The sequence below is a fragment of the Halichoeres trimaculatus genome, unplaced genomic scaffold (genome assembly GCF_033239565.1).
Source record: "Halichoeres trimaculatus isolate MK-OKI-2021-1 unplaced genomic scaffold, fHalTri1.1 fHalTri1_scaffold_8, whole genome shotgun sequence".
Classification (NCBI taxonomy): domain Eukaryota; kingdom Metazoa; phylum Chordata; class Actinopteri; order Labriformes; family Labridae; genus Halichoeres; species Halichoeres trimaculatus.
In genome coordinates this window covers 19,269,764-19,287,862 of record NW_027437186.1, presented here as the reverse complement: position 1 = coordinate 19,287,862, position 18,099 = coordinate 19,269,764, and the positions used below count along the sequence as shown (strand labels likewise).

The following is an 18,099-nucleotide window of genomic DNA, read 5'->3' as shown; positions in this document are numbered from 1 at the left end:
GTGTGTGTGTGTGTGTGTGTGCGTGTGTGTGTGTGTGTGTGTGTGTGTGTGTGTGTGTGTTGCTCTGGGAGTGTTAGCGGGAGGGGGTTGATGGTATGACCAGGCTAGAGGAAAGCCATCAGATCTGACAGAGACTCTGAAAGGCCATCTGTTTCATGATTGATGGATGGAATGATGGATGGATGAGGAGATGGATAAAAGGATACAGTGGGTGGATGGAGGGACTGATACATAGCAGATGTTGCCTCTTTGAATTTATGTTTAACTTGGCAATACTTAAAGCTTTTTTAAGCTTATTGGTAAATTAAACCTACTAAGTTTTTGCCTTTTTGCTAATTTTCCGAATTTTATAAATATTTTTTCGGAGTCAAAAATTTTCACCTTTTAAAAAAAAATTCTTTTATTTATTTAGTAAACCAACACGCAGGCAAGCAAACAAACACAAAGACATTGGTATACTTGACATTCTTTGGGGGTAACTTTTATATATATTTCATGAGGTTAAAATTTGACTATTTCCATTCAGAGTTCTATCTGTATGAAGGTTGTACCAGTTTAATTTAAGCAACATACCCATTGGACATAATCTCCCTGACTGGCTGGCTGGGTGCTCACTTTTTACTTTAAATCCATTATTTGGCAAAGTTCATGCTTCTCACACCCAAAGCAGGCTAAATAATTAGCTGCACATTGTTATAAGAATAATTGAACTCACTCACCAACATCTTTTTAAGATTTTCCTCTTGAATTTCAGATCAGATTCATGACCAATTCAACAGCAGGATTGTTTGCACCTGTGTACAGAAATTGGCAAGTGCTATGCCCGTCAAAGTTTTAAAATTGCTCTCGATGTTCCCAATCAACATAGCTGTTACCCCCCTTAAATGCCTTTATAAGGACATGAGACTACAGCGCAACAGAAATCACACAGACTCGAGAGGATAAGAGCAGAGACATCAGGAATGCACAAAATAAATTATGAACTGATTACCCACTGGACTCTGAGTAAAAGATAATTAAGTTTTTCTAAAACAGAGGTAGTGCTAGTGCTGGAAGTGAACAAAAACTAAGTAATTTGGTGATAATTGACATGCAAATACAAATTTGCGCCAAAGAAAGGCTGGTGAATTAGGTCCACTGCGCATGTGTATCCAGCATTTTAGAAGTATGATAATATTTCTGTTAGTTTTCTTTTTCTTTTTACTTTCTCCTGTATCTTCTTTCTGCGTCTTGCAGCCCGTCCCCCACCGTTTAAAAGCCCTCAAGGGCAGTTAACTTTTAATTCACATCACCTTTCAACTTTTTCCATAATGTCTGCCGTAGATCTAAACCAACTCTGGCCTCAGTTAAGGGGTGGGCCAGAGGGCTTCCTTGAGAACGTGAGAACTTTACAGACCCTCAAGGTCAGTCAGCAGTACTTGATTGGATAACCACTTGCAAGAGATCTGACAACACTCCTAAGAGTACACACAAAGAACACAGCACACAATGAGTTGCATTCAAGTTTCACTTTCTTCTTACTTTGAATTTTTTTCAAATTGTGTGGAGGCGCTACACAGCCATCAGAAAATATTCAATTCAGCATTTTTTAGATGTATCATATATCAATGATTTAGTGTCACAGTGCTGGAAAAATTACTGTGAATCCTATGTTGTCAGTATCTTTATCTATTTATTTTTTTGCTTTTCCATTTGTCCTCCTCTTCTCCCCTCCCCCAGTCACTCATAATTTAATCCTTGGGAAACTTATAAAACAGTTCAGTGTGTGGTTTTATTGTTGTACGTCTGAGTGATTGATGGCCTCATGCTGGAGCTGTGTTTCACACTCGTTCCATTTTTCATTATCAGCTGTATGTCATAAGTGTGTGTGTGTGTGTGTGTGTGTGTGTGTGTGTGTGTGTGTGTGTGTGTGTGTGTGTGTGTGTGTGTGTGTGTGTGTGTGTGTGTGTGTCCAGCGTGGACAAAGGTCCAACAACCTGGATGTGTGAAATCAGTCTTGGTTTGGTACCCTCTAATCAGTTTACGATGATTTGCAAATCCTAAGAAGAGGACCACTCTTGGTGCTCAGACAGAGACACACTGATGCAAACACACAGTGGTGACGTCAGTGCCTGGGTGGGGTGTGGAGTTCCCCAGCATCACTGTGGTATTTACTGGAGAATGAGTGGCACATTGACGTGTGGAAGAGCCAGGAAAAAATATTGTCATAAGCTTGTCGTTAGCTTGATTAATGATGCAAACCAGCACTAAAACATTAGCAATGCTAGCGGTTTAGCCTCTCACTGTGACTGTAGACATCTTTGTCGCCTCCAAAGTACTTTATGATCAAAGCTTTTCAATAAAACTTTGCCAGAGAAGTTATGACCTCCCTCCAAGAAAAAAAGTTTAACATGGAATCTGTGTGTAGCATGATTCTGTGAACCGAGTGATATAAATTAAATGTGCTGTGTGTGAAATCACATTAGTGCTCACTGTTAGCCATTATCCATTAGGCTGCGTTTGGTGATCCAGAGGATTGTTGGATCTTTTCTGGCTGGAGTCAGCAGCTCGATACCTTTCACTTACAGCTGCAGCCTGCCCTAGATACATTTGGACTGTATGTGTGCGTCTGTTATTGCATATTGTGCCATTATTTGTGTATGTCACCCTCGTGTTTCTTTTGTAAGAGCTGTGTTTGAGTGTGTGCGTGTCTTTGTGTCTCATTCCATGCGTGTGCTCGATGGATCCTGTGGCTTTGCCGTCGTGGTAATCAGTTTGCACGTTGGCTGAACTAATTTATCAATTCAGTTCCTCCCACTTGTATTCTCTCCCATGCATGAACGCTCTTTCTGTCTCTCTTCCTCTCGCTTCCCCTCCATACTTGCTCTTTGTCTCCTTCTCCTTCAGACAAAACACTTCTTTCTGACAAACCATGAGGGTTTCCTATCTTTTATGCATGCCTTCTGCCTCTCTGTCTCTTTCCTCTTTTTCTGCCATGACTCCCCCTCACTCATTTCTGTCTGTAATGCAAACTTGCGTTGCCCTATGCTTTAATGGCCTTGAACCATGATATCATAGCAATATTGGTGCTCTGTTTCAAAGGCACTGGGGAGAGTGCTATGATTTATAAATGAGATACCCTGTGATACCCATCCATAACTCATCGTTTTACACCTACACTGAGAGCTTGATGCACTAAAGACAGGTGGCATGGAGGGTATCATAAGTTGGCGGTGTGTTTACACATGGCCAGCTGACCCACAGTGCACCTGTGTCATGCGTGTGTTTGTGTGCATGTGAGTGTTTTTCATTGGTGCACATATTTGTGTGTTTCTGTTCAGTGGAGTGGGAGAAATCTTAGCTAGTGAACCAGGTGGCGAATGCAGGCAGGCAATAACTCATGGTAGAGGAGTCGAAAGGCTTGGAGGAAATTTGGCTGGAAAATCACACTCATCTATTTCTCTCTTTTCCCTTTATATCTCTTCCAGACTTGTTTGCATTCTTCAAATCAAAATGTCGCTCCTACATTCTCCCATCTGCCACTTCTCTATCATATGTATTACATATTGCATATTTTTTCGACACTTCCCTCTCCTCTCCTCTCTCTCCCTGCCCTGTTGTCGTGGTGTTAGCAATGATGGGGGGAAGTGAACAGGGCTGAGGGTGCTGCTCACTTGTTTGTTACAACAGATTAAGTCATTGATTTGTAAAAAGCGGTGCACTGATGGAGAAGGCCCTCCGCTGCTGAAGCCAGGGAGGAAGAGAGAGGGGAAAAAATAGGAAGACAGGGATGCATTTGACTGAGGAGGAAGAGGCAGGATATTAAAATCGAAGATGAGAAGTAACAGCAAAGAGGGGAGTTAAGCGAAGGTGGAAAAAGAAGAGGAGGAGAAAAGGAGGTAGCATGAGATAGTTAAGCAAAATGCTAAATATAGAACAGAGGGGATGGAGGGGGCGGAGACCGGTGAGGAAGATAGGGAGATAAAGGAGGGAGAGGAAGGAGGGTGGGAGGTGTACTTTGATACTTTGAATGACAGAGATGTCAGAAAAAGACAGAGGAGGTAGAGTGAGAAAGCTTCATCTTTCAAAGGCGCCGGCTGCGTCCTCCTTCCCTCTCAAACTTGCCGCTCCAGAAAGCATAAGGGAGCAATTGTGAAATACCCTTACCCAGGTTGAGCATTCCCCAAACCAGGTTCCTTCCACCCCCCTGAGGGCCAACGGTGAGTTTCTAATTAAAACGTCAGGGGCAAAAGGGTAATTATGATAATAACATAATAATATCACCAGGGTTATTAGAATGTTCTGTGGTCCCCAAATTGCTTCCTCAGAGAGATCAGATTTCAGTGGCATTACGTAAAGTCAAATTTCCATGAAAGTCAGGTGAAATGAAATGGATTCCCCCACGGTCCGTGTGCAATCTGAGAATCTGATTCCCTCTTGTATCTCAAAGACACTGAGTCTAAAAAAAGAACTCCAGTGTCTCATCTCAGTGAAACATCCAACCCCTCCCTTTGCTCTTTGCTCACTTTCATTTTAATAAGAGGAGCTTATGTGGTTAGGAAGTCTAATCATTTGTTTAATTGTTTCTGTTTTGTTGCTCTGAACTCTCCCGTTGCAGCTCTCAGTCTCTCTGCAGTCTGGGTAACGAGCTCCGTGTATTGTAGCTGAGTGTAACAGGAGAACATTTGTTTTGAAACTTGGAGATCACTGCTAGAATGTTAGCTCCAAGCGCTGTGGCTTGGAGCTAGCGAGCATGCTGGTGCTCTAAGGGGTGTCCTGCTGTTTTTCCCCAGCTTTCTGTGCTACCTGACTGGGATGGCACTTTGTGGATCCCTCCTACTCCCCCATTTACACACCCCCTCCATCCCAGGCAGCCCTGAGGCAGCCCACCTCCAGCTGTGGCTGCTGTTCACTGCGCCGCTTGGTGCGAGTACCGATTGCTTTGGAGTGCCTCCCCTCGCTCAGATAGGCAGTAATTACGGGCTTAAAGAGGTTTAGTGGTCCAGCAAACTACATAATCACCCCCTGAATTAGCCCCAGCTCATCAGCCTCAGTCCAACGAGCAGCGCTTACCACTAGCACTAGCTAGCATGTTGCACCCCCTTCCCTTTATTGCACAGAGGAAAGCACAGCAGCAGGTGTTGTGCAACATCCGGCCCCCTTAATAAATTTAGCCTCCCCTGAGCTGGAATGGGGAGGACTAATGAAGCACGCCCTCACTCTTAGTGAAAGCAAGCAGAGAGTAGGGACTCCACACATACTGCACACAGTATAAGATGCTCTTCTTCAGTTTTAAACAGACCTTGCCCTTTACATTCAATGCTTAACACAACAGTACAGTGCTTTGTTAAGACTTGTGACGTGGTCATGTGCATACATGCTATAAGCTTCAGTATACACATACTGTAGGCAGGAGACCCACCCATGTGTAAAGCACACGGATCATCATTCACACCCTGCAGGAACAGGCTACATCAGCGACTGCTGCCCTTAATGTTCTGCGCCTCTAGAGTTAAAAAAAGCCATGAATGATGCTAATCATCAATTATCATTGTGCAGAGACTGGTTAGGCCGTACATTGTCTAATCCACTTTGTAGTAGTGCTTTAATGATATACTTTTTACCCTTTGCCTCATCAGCTAACTAGATTTATCTCATTCCCACAGGCAAGAGTGCAGAGAGATTTCCCTAAACCAACAAAAGCTGTTTTTTTGAGGGGGAAAACACTCATTAATGAATGAAAATCCCAAGAACAGCTGTTTTTTTTTCTCCATCTTCCTTATCTGCACGAGAAATGGAGAGATTATATGACAAAAACAGTTTGAAAGAGGGTTTCTTAACCATTTTCGGTGCATACATCAAGGTTTTTCAAAACAATGCTGAATTATTCATCATCCAAGCACTGAGTTGCTTTCCAGTTGTCCAATGCCATGAAAGAGGCTGTTTCTCACTTCTTTTTTTTCATCTTAAGATGGGGGCATTTATCTGGCGCAGACTTTACGAAGGACTCACATTCTGTAGTTTGATCATTTTGAATCTCTCTAAAGGTCTGTTTTTGCTCTGTTTTGTTATTTTGCATCAGAGCTGCCCAAAATCAGAGGAAATTAGGTTAGCGGTGCTTTGTATTTTTTTTTTCTGTTGTTGTTTTGTTCACTCTCACTCTCTTTTCTCTTTTACTTTAATCCCCCTTTTTTCCAGAGCCAGCTTTGTAGCTGGGTCCCTGCTCCCTAATGAAGTCAAAGGGATGTCAGTCGATGCCACCTACACAGAAAGGAATTTGAAATGGCGTAGCTTTTGCTACACAGCACACACTCTTTCACACACACACACACTCAAACGCACACACACAGGATGAAACTTCCTCTGAATGAGCTAGACATTTTTGAAATTGGAAGCTTGTATGAGATACAGCAGGCTTACAGTTTGGAGCGCTTGTTTTGAGGTCTGCTTGTGCTCAGGGTTCTGGCCATTTGTTGTTAGCATAACAATGTGCTTGCCTCCCCAAATATTTAAGGTAATCTCATACATGTCTGGCAGCAGAAAGACTGCACTTCCAGTAAACTGTGTGTTCCTGAGTGTGTGTATGTCTGTGCGTGTGTGTGTGGAGAGAGACAGTTTGGTGTGGTACTCTGATGCCCTTCTAGGCCAAAAAGGCCCCCGGATTAGCCGTTAGGCATTCCTGATAGGCAGCTTGGTTTCCTCAGTGACTTGACCAGAGAACAGTTTGGGGAACAGTCCTGGCAAAGTTAAGACTTTTCACTTTTACCTTTAATGCTTTATGCAAGTCAGCAAGCTAGCACGAGCTTACTGTTCTCTGCTAACCGAGTCAGATTTCAGGCTGACTCCATCAAAACAGTAAAACCCCACAAAGTGGCTGAAAAAGTAGTTAAAAGTAGTTTGTCAACAACAAAACGTACATGAAAGTTAACTGTTGCCCATTAACAAGTTGTTTACTGTGATTCACAGCATTTTATGGCCTCCTTGTGCCTTGTGGCAAACCCCAACCATCTGGTGCTAAAGTAAGCTCAAAATACCATTGACCCATGTGTGTTATCCACAGATTGTGCAGTGTCATGGCCTCCTTTTTCCATCACATGACTGTGACAACATATGATTTTCCTCTCCCTCATTCCTCCCTCCATCACGTTTCATGGTTACAGTTTTTTAAAGCTAATGTGGCGTGTCAAGTTTTTTTAATGGGACGCACAGAGGCTCGGGAAGCACAGCTTTAAATAGAAAAACATGAAATGATAAGACTGTCACACTAATGGCTAAAGGAGGATTGAGACGGATGTATGCTGCAGTGAAACTGTTAACAAGGGAAGGAATCACACAGGTTCAGAAGGAGATGCAGTCGTAAATGTGTGAAGATATGCAACATGAAGTTATTTGACATTTATTACTCAGTTAACAAGTGTGACATTAGAGTATTCAAACACAAAACAAAAAAAAAAGTGTTGGGGTTGAATTTTATCATCATGTTTACTGTGTTGTTTTGATGCTTTTGTATTTTGCCAAGGACAAATTTACAGAACAAAGTCAAAGTATTTCGAGCAGTGAAAGGGAGAGACGAAAGAGAGAGAAAGAAAGAAGAGCAAAGATAGCTGCTTTTGCTGAGGAGGCAAGACGGAAAGACATGCTGCAAGATAAAAGACATTTCTGAAATAGCCTTGCCCACATTTTGAAGCGGAGTATTGCTAACAAACACTAACTGAGGCTGTTGTGATGGGGCTTTTAAATTGTTTTGTTGCAAACACGAGAATTAGGGAGCCTTGAAGTTTTAAGCTTTCCGAATTTTTTACTTCTCCCCCTCTTATACATGACTGTTTTCTGTCATTTTTTGGCTGTCTTATTAGCATCATATCGTCATGAAAAACAATTTACTCATAATTTTTGCTTTCTTCTATCCCAGAGTTTGTGTTTGTATCACTGGTGGTTAGATGACTCTTTTGCCTTAAATGGTTTTCTCCTGGGTTAAGCATAGGACAAGGGGAGTAAAGAGGGGTCTTACAAAATACTTCTGCGCTTATCTCTTGGTTAAACCCCTCAGGGGCGGTACATATCCTTTTCCTTGTCTCCTCCCTTGCCTCCTTCTTCCCTCTTCCTCTCTTTCCTTCTCCTTTCTGACTGTCTATCCCCTCCTTGTTCTTGTCTGAGGGGTCAGAGAGGAAGACGGTCAGACAGGGAGGGGATGTTACTGATGCTCTGTTACTCACCCACACAGACATCTACACACAAGCACATACACACAGATATGACCATGCATAGTAGAATTTATTTACAGCTGAAGTGGGAAACAACACACACACACACACACGCAAATAAACAGTTGGTCTTGTCCACAGCTTGCAAATATGAATACACTCAAATAAATTCACATCAAACCAAACACACACTGGAATGCACCCACGCATGCAGAGTCAGATTGATAAGATGTACAGAAGGGAGAAGAGAAAACACACGCCCCTCCTGGCACCCACATGCTCAGAGAGCTGCAATAGAGTGGGGTGGAAATTCTCATGAAAGGAGTTGTATATTTGGAGAAGACATATCATTAAGATAGGCGGAGGGAAGAGGGAAGGGAGGGAAGGATGCGCGGAGAAACTTTCCATCTGCTCTTTTAAAGAACATGTTATTGCTTTTCTCACTAAAGGCCTTTCTCTCTCTTTCTCCTAACCCGCTGAACCACAGCCAAAGACCATTAAGACACCAGAATCTCTGACAGACAATATTAAAACTGGGTGACTTGTTGCTGCACTGAGGACCTAAATCACAGTGTTTTGACAGAGAGGAGCTAATTTGGCGGTTTTGAGAAAACGGCGGACAAAAACAGTTTTGAAGTACTGTCTTTCTTCCCATCTTTTCTTAGTAATTCTTCCATTAAGTACAGTTTACGAAGTTAGCTAAAAACAGTGCTTAAATGTGGCACTTTCAGGGTTGTACAAGTAATGGAGGGAGTTTTCCCATCCTTTACTTTGAAAAAAAATTAGCATAATATGCAATAATATGACAGCAATTTATAAGGTAAAAACAATGATTGCTTCAAATTATATGTTAAAAATCAAGAGTACCAGAATTAGGAATCGTAAAAGTGTGCATTATTCTTAAAAGAATAATAAGAAAAAAAAATAGACCCTGTCATTGTCATGTCATCATATTTGTATTTTTTCAGATGTAAAAGCAGTTCTTTCATACTTTAAAAAAATATAGGTGTAACTTGTGAATGGATACATAATATAATAAATGCAGTAAGCTTAAGATTGTTCTTGTTTTCACACTTGAGTAAATATACTTGGTAAGATTCCACCACAGGCAGGATGTTAGATGAACACAGTCTGGGATTTAGACTCCATGCGTGTCTGTCTGTGTATGACTGCTTCTTTATAGCTGTCTGTCTGCTTGTGTTTCCTGGGAAGCTGGAGTCAGAGACGCACTGATACAGGGTGTGCTTGTGTTGCACTGTGGCCCCTGGCGTGGCTGCAGCGCCCCAATATCACGAGGTAGACACTCCTGCTTCCTTAAAATCTGTGGCCTGTAGAATGGACACATTGATCCTCTCCTGTTCACTCAGCTCTGTTTGTCGGCAAAGGCAAACTTAAAAGACATGTTCACATGATGAGCTGTGTTAAATGTGTGAGCTGTTTGTGTGTGGTGTCTATATGTAAAGTGCGTCAACACATCAGATGACACAGGCCCTAAAGAATAGTGTTTCCTTAACACACAGGCAGCTGATTGGCGCCTTGATTATCAGATTCTGATATTATCTCGTGAAGTATGAAGGATGCTTGCACACATTCATGCTATGTGAATGAACTGACAGTTAACATGCATTAATACACACACACACACACACACACACACACACACACACACACACACACACACACACACACACACACACACACACACACACACACACACACACACACACACAAATGGTTGTGCAAAGAAGAAGTGGACACCAATTTGGCCAGAGGCGACAATGCAATTATAACTTAGCGCATGAAATTAGCCTCCTTGTGTTCCCATTCCCCACAACCAATCACATGGACAAGGGCAGGCTGGGAAAAAATGAGCCTCCCCTCTCTCTGCTGACTCGTCCCAGCATTAAACACAATCCTGTTCATTATGCGCTGGAAAAACTGTAATGAAAAAATGAAAAAGCTGGCGCCGCACTGATTTTGCGCGTCTGATTAACTATTGAGTGTGTTCGCTCTTGTTAGACATACTCTATATATTAGACTCTGGCCTTATGTGCGGCGCCTGTTGTGTCAGTGTAACATCGGGTGATAAGTGAGTAAATATCAGGGTTCTGACAGGGTGGCAAGAAAAAAAAAAAAGAGAGACTGTTTTGTTTCTAATCAATCAGTCACTTCACATAGTTCTATCAAAGACATAACTATACTGGTGAAAAATTAAAGTTGATTTCACTGGCCTAACTTTATCAATGAGAGGGCTTCACCAAAAACACAAGACTCCTTGGAAACAAATTTGCTGGAAAAGAAACTAAGAAACATTTTAGCAAATGAATCAGCCAATGATTCCTCATTACCCTCTATAGATTATTTTGGTGTCTCTTTTGTTTTCCTACATGTATGATATCATTTTGTAATATACTGTCTGTGTAACATTTGTCGACAGCACTATCTCTCTATTCCTTTTATTCCCTCAGCCCCCCTCTCATCCTGTTTTATAGCCTGTCTGTGATAGTCAGCACAGTCCATGTCTTGTCCCAGTCATGAAGAGCACATTGTCCTCTGCCAACAAGGCCTCGTCTAACTGTGGCACCCCCTGCTCTAATATAAATCAACACACATTTATCCAATTTATTCATTCTATATATTTAAACAGGTGGCTCGACTTTAACTGTTCTCAGCTGGCCTCTGGAGGAGGGGCTGCGGTCTGTAGATTATTTGAAATCAACTAGCGCTTGGCTGGTGTAGGTGATCGGCACTTCTGGTGTCTATCATTCAGGTTATTTATTTATCTTTTTATTTATTAAATGACTGAAATACATTTTGTTTATTTATTTTGTAACAGCGTATTTGGTCTCTTATGAACAGATTATACAGAAACTATAGTCTGGGTTTTTACAGTGAAGATGTCACTTTTCTGTCCTTCCAATGCCAGACATTTAGATTTTTTAGTTTCAAAATCCCTGAAATAATAGATGTGTTGCTGAGATGGAAATATGCAAACTCATTTTCAAATAAATAAATAAAAGAAGGAAAATGTATGGACATTAACTCTTACAACCGGAATGGTTTAACTGCAAAAAAGGATGACAGCAAAGTGGCAAACTTAACAGAAGCATGTTATTGCTCCAACTTCATTAAGAACAAAAGCAAACAGCAGCAGTAAAGAGCAGAGACTTTACCTTCTCGTGAGTCTATTCCATGGGGTTAATGTTACATATTCCCTGCTCTCTGATTACATATGCAGCAGGGTGAAAGGGGGGCCATCGACGCGAATATATTTGTGTAAGAGGCTGCCTAATTACCAGAGCTGGTTCTCCACTTCACTTAACTTTCTAATTGGCTTGCCTTTTTGGCTGCCATTAATTACAAGATTTCATATTCCATTAATGATCGAGGGGGAGAGAGAGAAGTGTTAACGTGCACACACTCACACACACTTACAGGATACATTCTGACACCAACGCACCAATGAGCATTAGCACACAGCTCATTTTCTACCTCTCATTCCATGTGTGTGTAGCCTGTAACCTATGACAGCTCTTTCTGTATTAAAGAGGCACATCAGTTTCCTTTTTCTTCAACAAGAAGCGTAATTAAACAATTTGTGGTCAGCTTTTTCTCAAGGTTGTTGTCTTTTCTTTTCTTGAAGCATCCCTACCCATCAGAAGAACAGAAGAAACAGCTGGCACAAGACACAGGCCTCACCATCCTACAAGTGAACAACTGGTGAGTCGTTTCAGAGTTTACATGCAGTCGATTTCAAGGGTTTGCACCCTGGGGCTATCCAAGTTCTTAATGATTGGAATTAATGCCTCCACTCCACCCCTATTTCTCATCCTACACACACAGAAACACACAGACACGCACACTCACTCACCACTTACCGAATCATCCTCACCTAGATCAATCCAACTAAAGAGATATGGCCTGGAGTGATTTTCCAAACCAAGAGCCCAACTCAGCCCAAAACATGAGCATCCATGTTAATTAAAAGTCAAACTACTATCTGCAAACATCCAATAAAATCATCTAAAATGTAAGCAGGGTGATTTTATTGGATGTTTTTCTAGTTAAACAAGAATGATCACTAAAAAAGTGGTAGCTTTGAGACTAATTATGGGGTTTAACTTTGACTTACTTATTTTAGGGTTAGCGGTTTTTTGAAGTATCTTTAACTGTGATTAACACTTGTTTAAGTCAGTCGGTGAACATCTCATTTAACATTTATCTCTCCGAGTAAAACTGCACAACATTTATTTCTAGTTTGGACTCCATGTTAGCTAGCTTGACATTCATTCAGCTCTTTTTCAGGGATGATAGCTGCAATTTTTTTTATTTTTTTATAGCTTTTATAGAATATAAAAGCAGATTTGCGCACAAAATCATTTACAGAAAGTCAGTTTTAAATCCCGAATGATTGAAAATGCACATTTTATTTTTCTCCTATGACATTACAGCTGCTGCTCATTATTCTGTCATTAAAATTCTGTTAGAAGACACTTTAATCAGCTATCACTAATAAGTTATCTTGTCTTTATTCTTATGATGAAAAAAGCAGTACAAGTTGTCCTTGTTAGCATGTAGCCTAAACTTAAAGTGCATAGCACTTTATTGCCCTTACAGATTACTGCTTTGTAAGTGCAAACTAGCTAGCTAATTGGGCATGAGCGTGACTGCAGCTGGTGCCATAAAATACGCTCACTAACTAGCAGTTTTAACCTCAGGTAGCACTGTAAAAAAGGTAGAAAGGGGCCCTGTGTCCTTGTGCTGTTACTCTTATCAGAGAGATGGCTATCAGCACATGCTTAGTGTTATTAGCCGTGTCTAATTAAAGGGGCTGGAGTCTGGGTAACTGAGGCCAGGTCCAGGCAAGAGGGTGTTTGATGTGAGCGGCCCTTAAAATAATCCTTGAAAGTATCAGTCAGTTTTGCAAGGTATGAACGTGGAGAGAAGGAGAGGCAAAGAGCAGCAGAGAGAGAGAGAGAGAGAAGAGAGGGAGTAAAAGAGCCAGACAGAGTGAAAAATAGATGAAGAGAAAGAGAGGGATGATAAGGAGAGGGGGAGAGAAAGAGATGAGACATGATAAATCCCCATTACCAGCAGACTAATGATGTTAACATTATTCCCCGCCATTGTTCAATCATAGACCTCAGAGACAGACAGACGTTAGATTAGGGGATGGTGTATCAGTCTATGGAGAATTCATTTAATACCAGGCCAAAAATAATACACACACACAGACTCATATGCACACACACACTCTGGCAGCAAAAGGCCCTCTGACCAGAGGGAATCCTGTAGAGGTTATCAAATCACGTGACCTCTCTAAAATCCATTGGGGATCAATTCTTACAGCCGAGATAAAGCCGAACAGTGTGTGTTTGTGTGTAGGTGTGTGTGTTTCTGTGTGTGTGTGAGTCAGACAGTCACATGAACAGTAGCTTGGTCACTTAAGGCTGACTGTGTGCTCTCATTCTGTTTGTTGTTTTTTTTTATTGGTAAGGGGGGATAGCAACACACCCTGGAGGTGTGTGTGCGTGCATGTGTGCTTTTGTGCATGACCAACACACACTGTGTACATTGTAGGAGGTTAATCTTGGTCTGTGGAAGATGTGTGTGCTTGTGTGTGTGTGTGTGTATGTGTGTGTGTAAGTTTAAGAGGGGAACCGGGGGTGGTTAATCTAAGGGGTATTAGCTGTTAAACCCTGCATGCTGGGATCCCGCTGCCCCCTCACATTTTGTTGTATACAACTGTGTGTGTCTGTGTCTATGTGTTTGCGTGTGTCTGTGTGCACGCACTTGTCCAGAGGCATATTTCCGCACATGGTTGTTTGAGTGAGCAGGCAGTTCATTGTAGCATGGGAGTGTGATCGAGAGGGAAAACAATAAAGTGAGGAGATGGAGTGATGGAGGGAGAAATGTAAAAATATCCGAAAGAGAGAACGATGAGTAGAGGAAGATGAGAGATGGTGGTAGAAAAGAGGAAAAGGGATGAAAAGGAAAATAGAAAGTTAGAGAGACAATCACTAAGGAAGAGGTTATGTCAGGGGAACTGCCATTTCACAGGCGTGTTGTTGTGCTGGACAGGAAGCATCGTCATTGGGTGTCTCCATAGCAACCCCTGGTGATGTTACCTCCTGACCCACTGATTTGGTGAAGTCAGTTTTCCCTCGCTGTGATTCTGTTTGTCAGCGACTAGACACACACACACACACACACACACACACACACACACACACACACACACACACACACACACACACACACACACACACACACACACACACACACACACACACACACACACAATCTCTCACAGTTGCACATTTTCTCATGCATTCACTTGCATCAAATCAGGTCTGCAACTGTGACATCAAGTCAAAGGGAACTTCAGGAAGCATAAAACATGTAGTGGGAGTGTATGTCACGGTCATACCCCAGTCATGGAAGCTGGATTCATGTCAAGCGGCTGCAGATGAATTAGGGATCACCTGTGTTTCTCAAATATAAACAAGAACAATGGCAAATATAACACACTTTTGTCACATGTTACAGCATCAAATGTCCATCCAAAACACAAGCAGGTGCTATGTCTTTTCTCCATATATGTACTCGCTTTCTTTCTTTCCCAATCTTTCTACCCTCTCTCTCTCTCGCACACCAAAGATGTGTTAACACACATGTCGGTGTGTATTATTGATGAGCGAGCACGCGGTAGGGCTCAGCAGATTAAATAAAAATGCTAAAGGCCGGCAAGGGGCGCAGATCACTCATGAATTATTGGCAGAAATATGCTGCACCAGGGAATCTCACTTTGAATGGAGAAAGTGTGGCTGTGAGTGTGTGTGTGTGTGTACGCATGCTTGTGTTTATGTCCCCATTTAGACAGCAGGATCATACATTGAGTGTGTATGTGCACACCCAAACGCAAATAGTCGGACACATCCTTACTTAGTGGCCTGTACAGTATAGACTTTCTGGACAGGTAAGGTATGTACACTAGTGTGTGTGTTTCTGTGTGTGTTGTTTCCTCACACCCATGTTTAAGAACACAAAGATAAGCCTCACATGAACAGACTCTTCACAGTATGACAATGCTCAGACAGTTAACTGTTGTTTTTAACACAGGCTTACAGTTACTGCACAGCCAGAGACAAGGAAGCACAGAGGAATTTATATCATATAACCACACCATGAAATAAGGGGGAGTACTCTGTTAAATCCCCACAAAAGAAATGCAAAAAACTGACCTATCGATGAAGTCAAATTAGTCTAAAATACAACAGTAAAAAGTACATCTGTATTGTGAAGAAAGAGCAGGATCACCAGAGCTGAAGACTGCTTCAATTTAAGATGATGAGTAGATCTTGATGTTTGTTTTTGTCTCATTTAGAAACTTTGTCACCTGATATCTTGACACGCTCCAAACAGAAACTCCAGAGAATTTCTGACACTTAATTAGATCTGAGGTTCACTAGCTCCCTCCCTTCATTTCTGATTTATCCAGTGCCTGCCTCATTTGATCACATGATTACTTGATGGCGAAATGAAGCAGACATCAGGAAATTAGATCTACCCAGGTGTCAAGATAACATATACATTAAATTGTTCTTTTTAAAAAACAGAATAACAACAGAACACATTGATCAACTTTGGGAATATTTACATGATGTTGGCATGAGATGGTTAGCTAAATTGCTAATTCAAGTTAGCTACCATGACAGACCACATACAGACATCTAAAATGAAATCACAATACATTCTCTGCCAAGCATATTGTGATGATGCAACACTTGAGTCCTACTTTAATGTTATACCCCCTTTCAGCAGACTGTCTGCTACAATTTGGTGTTAGTTGCTGGTTTGTATGATAATTCGTTACCTGACAATGTTGAAAATGATGATGACCTATTACATATTTCAGATTCAAGGTCTTAGTATCCAGAATATTGCCAGGATGTAGATCGTACTTTTACATTAATTATGGTGACCTTGTCTTGTATTCTTTTCCAAAGCAATCTGACCATTTATCGTGGAGTTATATACATATAAAGTGAAAACAGCCCTATCTCATAACGATAAAGAATACTTTAAAGAAATCCTGGATCGAGAAAGTGATCTGGATCGCCACCAAAATTGAATCACTTCTTCCATATCTCATTTTGAACATTTCCTGACAACTTTATCAAGATCCTTTTGTTACTTTTTGAGTTATCTTTTTTCACAGACAAACAAACAGACAAACTCTTTCAAAAAACATAACCTCCTTGGCGGAGGTAATAAAGACTTTGGGGCAGGAATGACAGAGGTCAAGCAGCAGTCACTTCAGTAAAGCAACCAGTTCCTCCAGGGTAAGGTCTATTAACGGATACAGCATCTAAATGTCCTTGAACAACACAATTCTTTACCTGCTCACACATTGTAGACCACTCTAAATCATCTAAAAGCTCAAAGTGTAACATCTGAAATGTCTTCCTCTCTTTGCTCTCTGGCCACAGTTAGTATCTCTCTGCTAAGTTCTCCTAATTCTCTGCTGATGTAAAAATCAATGGCGAGGTCATCAGGTTTCCCTTGTTGGCTGCCCCTCCCCTTCCTGCCTGCAATTTAATAATGCCCCTTTAAAGGCAGTGTTTAAGCCTCGCCGAGCGATTGTTTTGTCAATAAGACCTCCTTTTACGAACGTCTTAAAAGCATGGGCCAGGAGAGAGTGAGCCAGGGTGAACGCGAGAGGGAGAGGGAAAGGGAGAGAAAGGTTATATTTAAGAGGGGAAGAGTGGACGAACGTGGAGGCTACTTAGGAAGGAGCTGCATGGCGTACATGCTGCTTATCAGGTTTCAGAAAGGACGAGAGCAGGAGCAAGGAGAAGGAAGGAGGAGGAGATGAAGGATGCAAAAGGAAAGTACATAAAAGAGAGAAAGCATAAACGAGGAGAAGTCTGTTGTGATTAAAATATTTCTATAAGATATTTTGTCCATGCAATCGTTATAGGCATAAAACAAACTGAATCAAAAGCTCCTTTTGTTCCATCAGAGGTCTCTTTTGCTTTGGTTTGGTTGTTTTCTGGGAATGCTGTGGCAACCAAAGAAAGAAAAAGGATCAGACAGCTTGGACTGAAACATGCCAAACATATCAAAGACGACTATTGGAAAACAAGGAAATGTTACCCAACTGCTCTGCTATAAACAGTTTACAGAACAAAATGCTGGTTCAGTTTAGTAGCACTTGCTAAAGTTGTGCATGCAATGAGACCTTGATACCAAAGATTTGTGTGCATTCACTTTTAACATAATTTCCAAAGGTTTTGGTTTGAGTGTTTGATGAACGGGATCTTTTGCATTTAATATAGCTTACACAATTTTTCCATGAATTATTCAGCTTTGTGAGTGAAATTTTATAACAACATGATGGGAAAAAAAAAAGTTTATGTGACTTGTGTTGATTTAAAAGACAAGATCTGTACTTTAAAAAAAAACATCACAGCGACAAACAGGTAAAGTGAGATGAGCTGCATGGTTCAGTATGCTGACAGGCTGGAAAGAGAGATGCTGGAACTTGTTCGCAAAAGCCTTTTGAGGTGTGTGTGTTTGTGTGTGTGTGTGTTTTGGAATTAGCAGGCCCAGTTTCAGTCCATGCCCTAGAGCCTGTTTCATACACTGCAGCTCTGTCAAGTTGCTTCAGCCTGAAACTCCCTGACATTACAGCAAATACCACACACTACACACATACGTGAACGCACACATTTCTCTAGATATGACCTCACCCTCAGATTTCAACACTGCATTCAAATGAGAAAATAATTTCTAAAACAATATTTTCTTCCCTGGGTTTGAAGTCGGTTGCTACCAATAAGCCTTAACAGGAATCTCTCGCCTGTGCAGACATGACCCTGTCTAAACTGTATTATGTCAACATCAGTGTGTG

The 18,099-nt window shown here is 41.4% G+C and overlaps 1 protein-coding gene across 1 annotated transcript in view; it reads left to right on the top strand.

Annotated features, from left to right (window-relative positions):
* The window catches only part of meis1b (Meis homeobox 1 b), a 79,826-nt gene that overhangs the window by 44,440 nt on the left and 17,287 nt on the right, over positions 1-18,099 (top strand). The window contains exon 9 of the mRNA XM_074675626.1: positions 11,827-11,903. Within this exon, the coding sequence (XP_074531727.1) occupies positions 11,827-11,903 (77 nt within the window). The remainder of the gene's footprint in view (positions 1-11,826; positions 11,904-18,099) is intronic.